Source organism: Papaver somniferum, chromosome 8 (assembly GCF_003573695.1).
Source record: "Papaver somniferum cultivar HN1 chromosome 8, ASM357369v1, whole genome shotgun sequence".
Classification (NCBI taxonomy): Eukaryota; Viridiplantae; Streptophyta; class Magnoliopsida; order Ranunculales; family Papaveraceae; genus Papaver; species Papaver somniferum.
In genome coordinates this window covers 103,067,486-103,075,821 of record NC_039365.1, presented here as the reverse complement: position 1 = coordinate 103,075,821, position 8,336 = coordinate 103,067,486, and the positions used below count along the sequence as shown (strand labels likewise).

The window sequence follows — 8,336 nt, the reverse complement described above, 5'->3', positions numbered from 1 at the left end:
AAGTTATGATTGTCGACATCAAGAAAAGAAATTACAACCCCATTTAGATGGCATGCTCTAAAAGATATGACTTTGCTTATTAGCTACTCTTCATTAAGGAAAAATAGGTGTTTCATTTACCTCCTTACATAAATCTGTTGTAATTGTCTGTTGTAATTGTTGCACATGATTGATTTTGTTTAGGGGTACTTAATTAGATGTTACCCCTAGGTGGAAGGAGCATTGAAGGGTTTCCTTTAGCTACCGTAAGCTGTGTTGTCTAGCTAAACGCTACCCATACTTGCACTTTTTCCATCCGAATCCTGTTCCGCTACTGCGAATTACACTCTCACACGCTATACATAGATAACTTTTTTTTTTGCACTCCCTATGACGTCTTAATGTCTTATGTTAAGCATTTAGCAATTCGTCCCTTATAAGTTGATATTCACGAAGAATTTTGGTCCAAGGGCTTTTTCATGTTACTGGAGTAGGTGTTCAAGGATAGATCGAGCTTTGTTTGGCCTAAGATGAATGTGTGGCGAGTTAGTCCTTCCTAGCTATCAAGGATCACCATTTGTACAAAAAAAGACGACTTCATGCACATTTTATTTTACTTGAAAACTCATTAAAGATTTTTGCTAAATATGGAAATTAATGCCATGTAAGCAAGCACATTTTTCATTTCTTCAAACTTACATGGTACTTGGGTACAATTTTAGAAGTTACCTCTCAGCTTTTTCCTTTTAGAAACAGAAAAGCAAAAACTTTATACTTCAAACTTAAAAGACTTCCAGAAGAAAAAAAAAGCATGAAATACGTTGATGTTCAAGTTCAAGACTATGTAAACAGACGCTTTGAGGCTTTTATCTGAATAATTCGATGATCAAAAGAAATAGTAGTAGTAAGTAATACAGAGAAGTAAGATTATGCATTTCGAAACATAAATACTATTATGCACTTAAAACCATAATTTGTACTTATTATGGTAATAACCATGAACATTACAAAGGGAATATATAACAACCCAATCAAAGGATAGGTTTTCTGTACTATATACTTCATGTACATATATTATAAAAGCTCATAAGTTTTCAAAATACAACAGTAGATTGCTCACAATTTCTTACTTCCATGGATCGATCAGGCCACTGGAAGTGGACGTGGAAGCACATTGATCTGGTGCGTAAACTTCTTCCTTATTTGATTGTTCGACAAGAATGTTAACATGATCGGAAGTTGCATTGAGCATATCCATTGATGAATTTGAGTAGTTTCTTTCTCTAGAAATAACTTCTTGTTGGCTTAGTAATTGAGATGCAACAAACTTGTCGAGAACCCTCCAATTAGTTACCTGATCCATTGCTACTTGCTCCCTGTTAATGTTGCCACGATCATAAACTGATGAACTCGAGTATTCATGCATATATTCTTGTGTAAGTTGGTTCATATCAAGACCATATGCTGCATTAGGGTTTCCAGCACTAACACTGTTTGTTGCCAGGTATGAAACTTTTTGGCTCTCTAACAATTGAGGAAGTTGATGGAAATTTGGATCATGTGGAATATTGTGGTAAGACTGTGAGTCAATCTCTTTCTTGCAAAAGTAAGGATTATGGTTGAGAAATGAAGTTTCCATTTGAGCATAAGTCTTAGGGCTCTCATCAATATTGTCTGTCGGCATGAATGTAACGTTTTCATCGTACCAATAAGAAGGTGAGTCATGTTCATTCTCCATTCTTGTCATTGCTATTTTCTTCTTAAACACCTTACACACCACCCAACCCTCTTCCTGCAGGATAAAAAATTTAGAAAGATATTTATTAGAAAATTATTAAGTTAGTTAGATCAATAAGTTGACGAGCACTTGGTACTACATGAAGATAAATGTATGTGTAAATTTAGTATGTACTTGCCTGTGGAGTCCAATTTTCGTTTGTCTCAAGTCGGTACTCATGCATAATGTAATCGGATTTTTGTCCATTTGGAGCTCTTCCTTTATAAAAGACTAATGTCTTTCTCATTCCAACCAGCAAACTGTTCTTTGAGTAAATAGCTTTGTCTCTTCCGGTTGCTTTCCAAAACCCTGCTGTTGTCGCTCTATTAGTTCGAGTTCCAGTTGGATATTTCTTATCTTTATGGCTAAAAAAATACCACTCGCTCTGCTCTTTCGTCCCTATGTTGCACTTTTCTGATCAGTTACGTTTAGTGATACACAATTAGAGACACTTTTTAAAAACTGATAAATCAAAAATGTAATGGCTGAAAATGTATATATATATACCTTGAAGATCCCATGGTTCAATTTTATAAAGGTCCACATCTTTAATGACATTTAAGTCAATCCTTCTTGATGAAATTTTGTTTCGCAGATAATAATCAACAAGTTCTTCTTCAGTTGGATGGAAGCGAAAACCTGGTGGAACATTTGTTGAAGCATCCATGTGTGTAACCTCTAATGATATTTGAAGAACGAAATCCTACATTTCATGTAAAACATATACAAACTGAACATATTAGTGTTTTGTTCTTTGACTGTGTTACTACTAGGCATAGGGTGAGTAAATAAAAAAAAAAAAAATTCTGATTCAATATGTGTGTGATATTGCATCAGAAAGACGTAATGTATCAATCTATGTTGTTTCATGGGATAAAGAAAAATGGTTTATCAAGAAAATATATTAATCTGAGAATTCAAAAGTGACAATCTCCCCCTTAAGAGGAAAACAATTAAAGGAAAATAAAAGAATCCAGTCGGGAGTGTGACATGTCCTAGGTTGATTGCTCTAAACTGCTTCTTTGTTCTTGGAAATAAGATCTTATATATCAGGTTAATTATTCTAGGGTAACGGACTAGCTATATATATCTAGGTTTTACACTGTGTTACACTGTATATTTTGATCAAGCTGGGAGAAAATTGGTTCAAATCCACACGAATATTAGACTTGTAGAATATCAAGAAAACATTCATTTGATCACGATTCACGACCATATACAACAAGCAAATATTAACGTCCAAATATATATATATATATATATATATATATATATATATATATATATATATATATATATTATGGATCTTCATGGATTAAAACCCTAGCTAGCTATAACTACAATTTGATTTAAAACGCACATAAAAAATGTAAAACACACTTGTCAGAAAAATAAAAACAAAAGCTCTTACCAACGGAGTCTCAGATGACCTTATCTGCTGAAGCCATACGTACGTCTAGATCTTTCTGTACTTATGAAGTGCTGCTGCGACAGAAAACAACTTAAGATTCTTAACAGAGATCGATAGATAGAGAGCGAGCGAGCGAGAGAGAGAGAGAGAGAGAGAGAGAGAATTCAAACAGTTAGATGTCTGAATTTCTCTCTCAGTGCAGTTCGCAAACGTCACCAGACAATTCTCAAATGATAGTTCCAAATATGTACCGAAGTTTGAGTAGAACACAAAACAAAGCCGAGGAGGAAGAATTTCACAAGGAGAAGAGAAGGAAGGAGGGAGAGAGGGAGGGAGGAAGAGAGAAGAAAGATGATATGATTAAATAAGAAGCAAAGATGAGCTCACACGCACGCTCAAATTAAAACCCTAAAATTATCTATCATCATATCAACCTCCGTCTGTGTCTCTCTCTCATTATACCTCTCAATTTTTATGGAAGTTAGTGGGAGCTTGATTACTGGAAAAGCTTTGATGAGCAACAAAGAAAGAAAGAAATAAAGAAAATATTAAAAAAAAAACAATGAAAATGATGAGAAAGAGAGAGATAGAGAGAGTGAAGGCAAATTGGCGGGGTTCTTTTAATAATCAGACACAGCGTAACCGCAACCGCTATATCCACCCGCAACTGAAAATGACACCAAAATCTTTTCAAGACAAGAAGAAAACATCACTTTATTATTAGGGTTTCCTTAATTTTTGTACTCACACTACTCAAATTTGAGAGGGTCCTGCTAAGATTTTCTGATCTTTTTAGCATGAGTTGCTCAACACTCGACAGACCAATGAGAAGTGATAAATAATCAACTCCCGTCCTTTGGATTTTGTAAGAGTTTATATCCGTGTAGCCACTAAATTTGTTTGAGTTAGAATTTTGCCTTTTCCCTTCTTTCCTTTAAGGTAAGGTGATACACTGATTATGGATATATGAAAATCCTATTTCACGTATACTGGGACGTTAGGTCAGATTGTAATGGATCAAGCGTTTTTCTCCTTGTTCAGGAAGTTGCTTCCAAGACGGTCGCGAAATACTTAAGTAGATCCGTCTTTATATTGGATCTGCGGCATCTACCTGAGCAATATGAAGCACTAAGGATCTGCGGCATCTACCTGAGCAATGAAGCACTAATAGTTGAAAATTAACGTATAGAGAGATGGGAAACTAAACCTTGTGTGATAGTTGAGAAATAGGCCGTCGAGCGCTGACTTAGTCAAAGGCGATTTTAGATTAAGGTTTTTTCCGTTTCTCTGCGTCTCCTCTGGTGAGATGCAGGTTTCTTCTCCGGCTATTCTTCCTCTAGTGGCCTCCTCCTTGCCTCTAGAGGATTCTCCAGTGGGGGGTGATGGTAATTTAAAGTTTGCTGGAATTGATTTGGTGGTAGATCCAGTTATACCACATGGGTTTGAAGATTTTCCTCAGTCGAGTTCTGTTACCCCTCCGACAGCTTGGTCTTCTCTCTTTGATCAGAAGAAGGAGTCAGTAATCTCTACAAATATGGAGTTCTATTTATATCATGTTCTTGATGGTAAGAAATCCATGGATATTCCTTACGAAGTATTTGATGAGGATATTCGACAATGTGAAGATAAAGTGATTGGAGCTTTTGTGGGTAGACGATTACCTTTTAATTGGGTTCGTAATGTTGTGAATCGTGCTTGGAAACCTAGAGGTAATCTTCAAATGACCATTCATGGTGAAAATATGTTTATCTTTGATTTTCAATCTGCTGAGGATAGAATTCGTGCTTTGGAGATGGGCTCTATGTTTATTTCCAATAGATTGTTTATTATCAAACCTTGGTCAAGGAAGGTTGAGCAGGAAATTGCTTAATTGAAATCACTCCCTGTGTGGATGAATTTCAAAAATGTTCCTTTGTTTATGTGGAATAATAAGGGCCTGAGTATGATATCTAGCTACTAGGTAAACCTCTTATGATGGATACTCAAACTTTACATAAAACCAGAATGAGCTATGCTAGGATCTGTGTTGAAGTAGATATTAGCTGTGAATTTCCTGATTCTTTTACTTTTACTCTTGGGGGGCAAAGACACAGTGGAAATCAAAATGGATTACTCTTGGAAACCTCCTAAGTGTAGTGATTGTGCTGTCTTTGGTCATACTCAATCAAATTGTCCTAAGCAAGTAAGACATGCTCCAAAAATTGTGCAGAAATGGGTTCAAAAGAAGAATATTACTATTGTGGATGCAGATGGATGGGTTTCTAAAACTAAAAAGGATAATAAGGTTCCAAATAAGAGTACTACTAATGTAGATGTTGAGGGTTGGATTTCCAAGTCTGGTAAAAGAGTAAGGGATCCAGCTGAGACAGGATCTTATACTTCTGAAGAAGACATGGCAATTGAGAGTAATGTTATCAATAAACCTGTTATGATGGATCTTAGCAGCAATACTCTCTAGGTTAACTTGGATAGTCCAATTCTTAATGCCACTCCTAGTATTCAGTTGAGAGAGAAAGGGGATCTTCTTATGAAGAACAAGTTTATTTTACTGGACAAAATGAATGAAGTTAGCCATCCAAAGGATCCTAACTTAAATAAGGAAAATATCCAGGATAACTTTATGGGTGAAGCTGATATTTCTCAAGCAAGTGCTGAACATTCAGGAGCTAGAGGATAATTCCAAAAGAAAGCAATGCAATCTGCTTCAGTTGTTTCTAATTTTCTCCCTAAGATTGTAGACCTTAAGAAGTCTACTAGAGGTACTCCCCTTTCCAAATTTAAATAATGTTTAAGTTAGGTAGTTGGAACATAAGAGGTCTTAATGACCCAGTTAAGCAGATTGAAATAAAGAAATTGATAAGGAATAATTCCCTCTCTATGTTAGGGATTCTTGAGACTCATGTTCAAGATATTAATAAAGTTAGAATAAGAATAATATTAATCCCTCTTGGAGATTTATAGATAATGATTGTGTTTCAAATGGAGGAAGAATTTGGGTGGGTTGGGATACTTCTGTTATGAATGTTTCAGTTCTTCACATTTCTTCTCAAGCTATTTTTTTTTGGAAGTCTCTACCTCTATTCAGATGAATTTCATTGTAACTTTTATTTACGGGGAGAATTATTATATGAATAGGAGGAATCTATGGGTTTCTTTGGAAGATTTTACTGAGTTTAACTCCAAGCCTTGGTTAGTGTTAGGGGATTTTAATTCCATTCTTCATCCTTCTGATAAGATTGGTGGTGCTGAGGTTATGGCTCACCATTTTGTTGATTTTCAGAATTGTATCCAGTCTTCTCAGCTATTTGATCTTCCTTTTACTGGTTGTTTTTACACTTGGAATAATTGTCAAATGGATGGAAGTATTATCAGATCCAAGATTGATAGAGCTATAATTAATACTAATTGGATTCATCATTTCATTCTCTCCACTGCTGAATTTTTGGTCCCAGGTATCTCTGATCACTCTCCCTGCATTATTTCTATTTTTGAAAAAATAATACATGGGACACATCCTTTCAGGTTTTACAATTTTCTTACTGAAGAACCAGAGTTTATTCAAATAGTCCAACAAGCATGGCTTCTATTAGAGGCAATCTTATGTTCCAATTTGTTTCTAAAGTTAAAAGAGTTAAACAAGATATTATTCTTTGGAAGAAGGTGAGATTCAAGAAACTATCTGATAGTGTTCTTAAAACTAAAGAGGATATGGAGTGTGCTCAATTTATGCTTCAAAATGATCCTCTTAATCCTGAACTAGCAAGAAGAGAAAGAGTATTTGTGCAGGAATATTCAAAACTGGTCAAGTATGAGGAGTCAGAAGCTAAACAAAAATCTAGAATTAAATAGTTGGATGTTGGTGACCAGAATACTTCCTTTTTTTATAATTCCTTGAAAGTTAGAAGAAGTAAAAATAATATCTTGTCTCTTTATAATGCTGATAATGTGAAATTGGAAGAAGATAAGGATATTGCAGCTGATTGTATTACTTTTTATTTTGAGTTGTTTAACCCTCAAGAGGACTGTAATTTTAATGAAGATTGGTTTTCAGGCATTGAGGTTAGCAGCTATATACAATAGATTGATGTGCCTGATCTAGTCAAAGAATTTACTAGAGAAGAAGTGGTTTTTTCCCTTGCTTGTATTGGTTCCAACAAGGCACCTGGGCCTAATGGGTTCTCAAGTCATTTCTTCAAATCTAGCTGGGAGGTGGTTGGAGATGCTTTTGTTGCTGCAATTCAAATTTTTATTTTCATAGCTCAAAGTTATTAAAGGAAGTGAATAATACTTTTATTACTTTAGTGGCTAAAAATAAAAATCCCTCTCTTGTTGCTGATGTCAGGTCTATATCATGTTGCAATGTCATCTACAAGTATATTGTAAAGATCTTTACTCTTAGAATGAAAAAAGTACTTCAAGGTCTTATTAGCTTAAATCAATCTGCTTTTATTTCTGGTAGAGCTATTCAAGACAGTATAATGGTAGTACATGATATAGTTAGAAATTATCATAGAGTACAAGGTACTGCTAGATGTGCTTTTAAAATTGATTTAAGGAAGGCCTATGATACTGTCTCTTGGGAAGAAATTTTTCTAGTCATGATAAGAATGGGCTTTCCTCCCAAGTTTATTGAGTGGGTGAAACAATGTATTACTACTGCCAAGTTCTCTATTCTAGTCAATGGTGCACCTTATGGCTATTTTGGAGCTAAAAGAGGATTAAGGCAAGGCTGTCCTCTTTCTCCTTATTTGTTTGTTATGGTCATGGAGATCCTTAGTTCCTATTTAATGCAACAAGTTCATCTCAAGCAATATGGGTTTCATCCAAGATGCAAATTAACTAGTCTTACTCACCTCAGTTTTGCTGATGATGTTCTAGTTTTTTTCAAAGGAAATGTAAAGGCAGCTACTAGTCTCAAATGTGCTCTGGATTGTTTCGGTAAATGCTCTGTCCTTCAAATTAACAATCAAAAGACTGCTCTGTTCCATTTTGCAGTTGAAGACTCAGTTCTGAACCAAATCTTACAAGTGCTGGACTGTTCTCCTGGTGAGTTACCTATTAAATACTTGGGTGTTCCTCTTTTAACAACAAGACTCTCTTATAGAGATTGCCTTCCTTTACTGGAAAATATCACTCTTAGAATTCAGTTTTGGAAAACTAAATCTCTTT

General features: G+C 35.1%; 1 protein-coding gene across 2 annotated transcripts; it reads right to left on the bottom strand.

Annotated features, from left to right (window-relative positions):
- Positions 1-913: 913 nt before the first annotated feature.
- LOC113302387 (NAC domain-containing protein 7-like) lies at positions 914-3,569 on the bottom strand. Of its 2 annotated transcripts, none has more exons than XM_026551293.1 (4): positions 3,168-3,569; positions 2,264-2,459; positions 1,896-2,155; positions 914-1,771 (listed from the first exon to the last, which is right to left on the bottom strand). In XM_026551293.1, the coding sequence occupies exons 2-4, from the start codon at positions 2,421-2,423 to the stop codon at positions 1,106-1,108; spliced, it is 1,086 nt and encodes a 361-aa protein (XP_026407078.1). In that variant the 5' UTR covers positions 2,424-2,459; positions 3,168-3,569; the 3' UTR covers positions 914-1,105. The 2 variants fall into 2 exon arrangements, with proteins under 2 accessions (XP_026407078.1, XP_026407077.1); XM_026551292.1 differs by having other exon boundaries at positions 1,896-2,170; positions 3,168-3,565.
- Between the last annotated feature and the right edge of the window lie 4,767 nt (positions 3,570-8,336).

Excerpts from the sequence above, each read along its gene's own strand:
- LOC113302387 (XM_026551292.1), bottom strand. The coding sequence starts at position 2,423 with ATGGATGCTTCAACAAATGTTCCACCAGGTTTTCGCTTCCATCCAACT. Across the intron at positions 2,171-2,263 it reads TGAACCATGGGATCTTCAAG|AAAAGTGCAACATAGGGACG; the intron begins GTATATATATAT and ends GTAACTGATCAG. Across the intron at positions 1,772-1,895 it reads ACGAAAATTGGACTCCACAG|GAAGAGGGTTGGGTGGTGTG; the intron begins GCAAGTACATAC and ends TTTATCCTGCAG.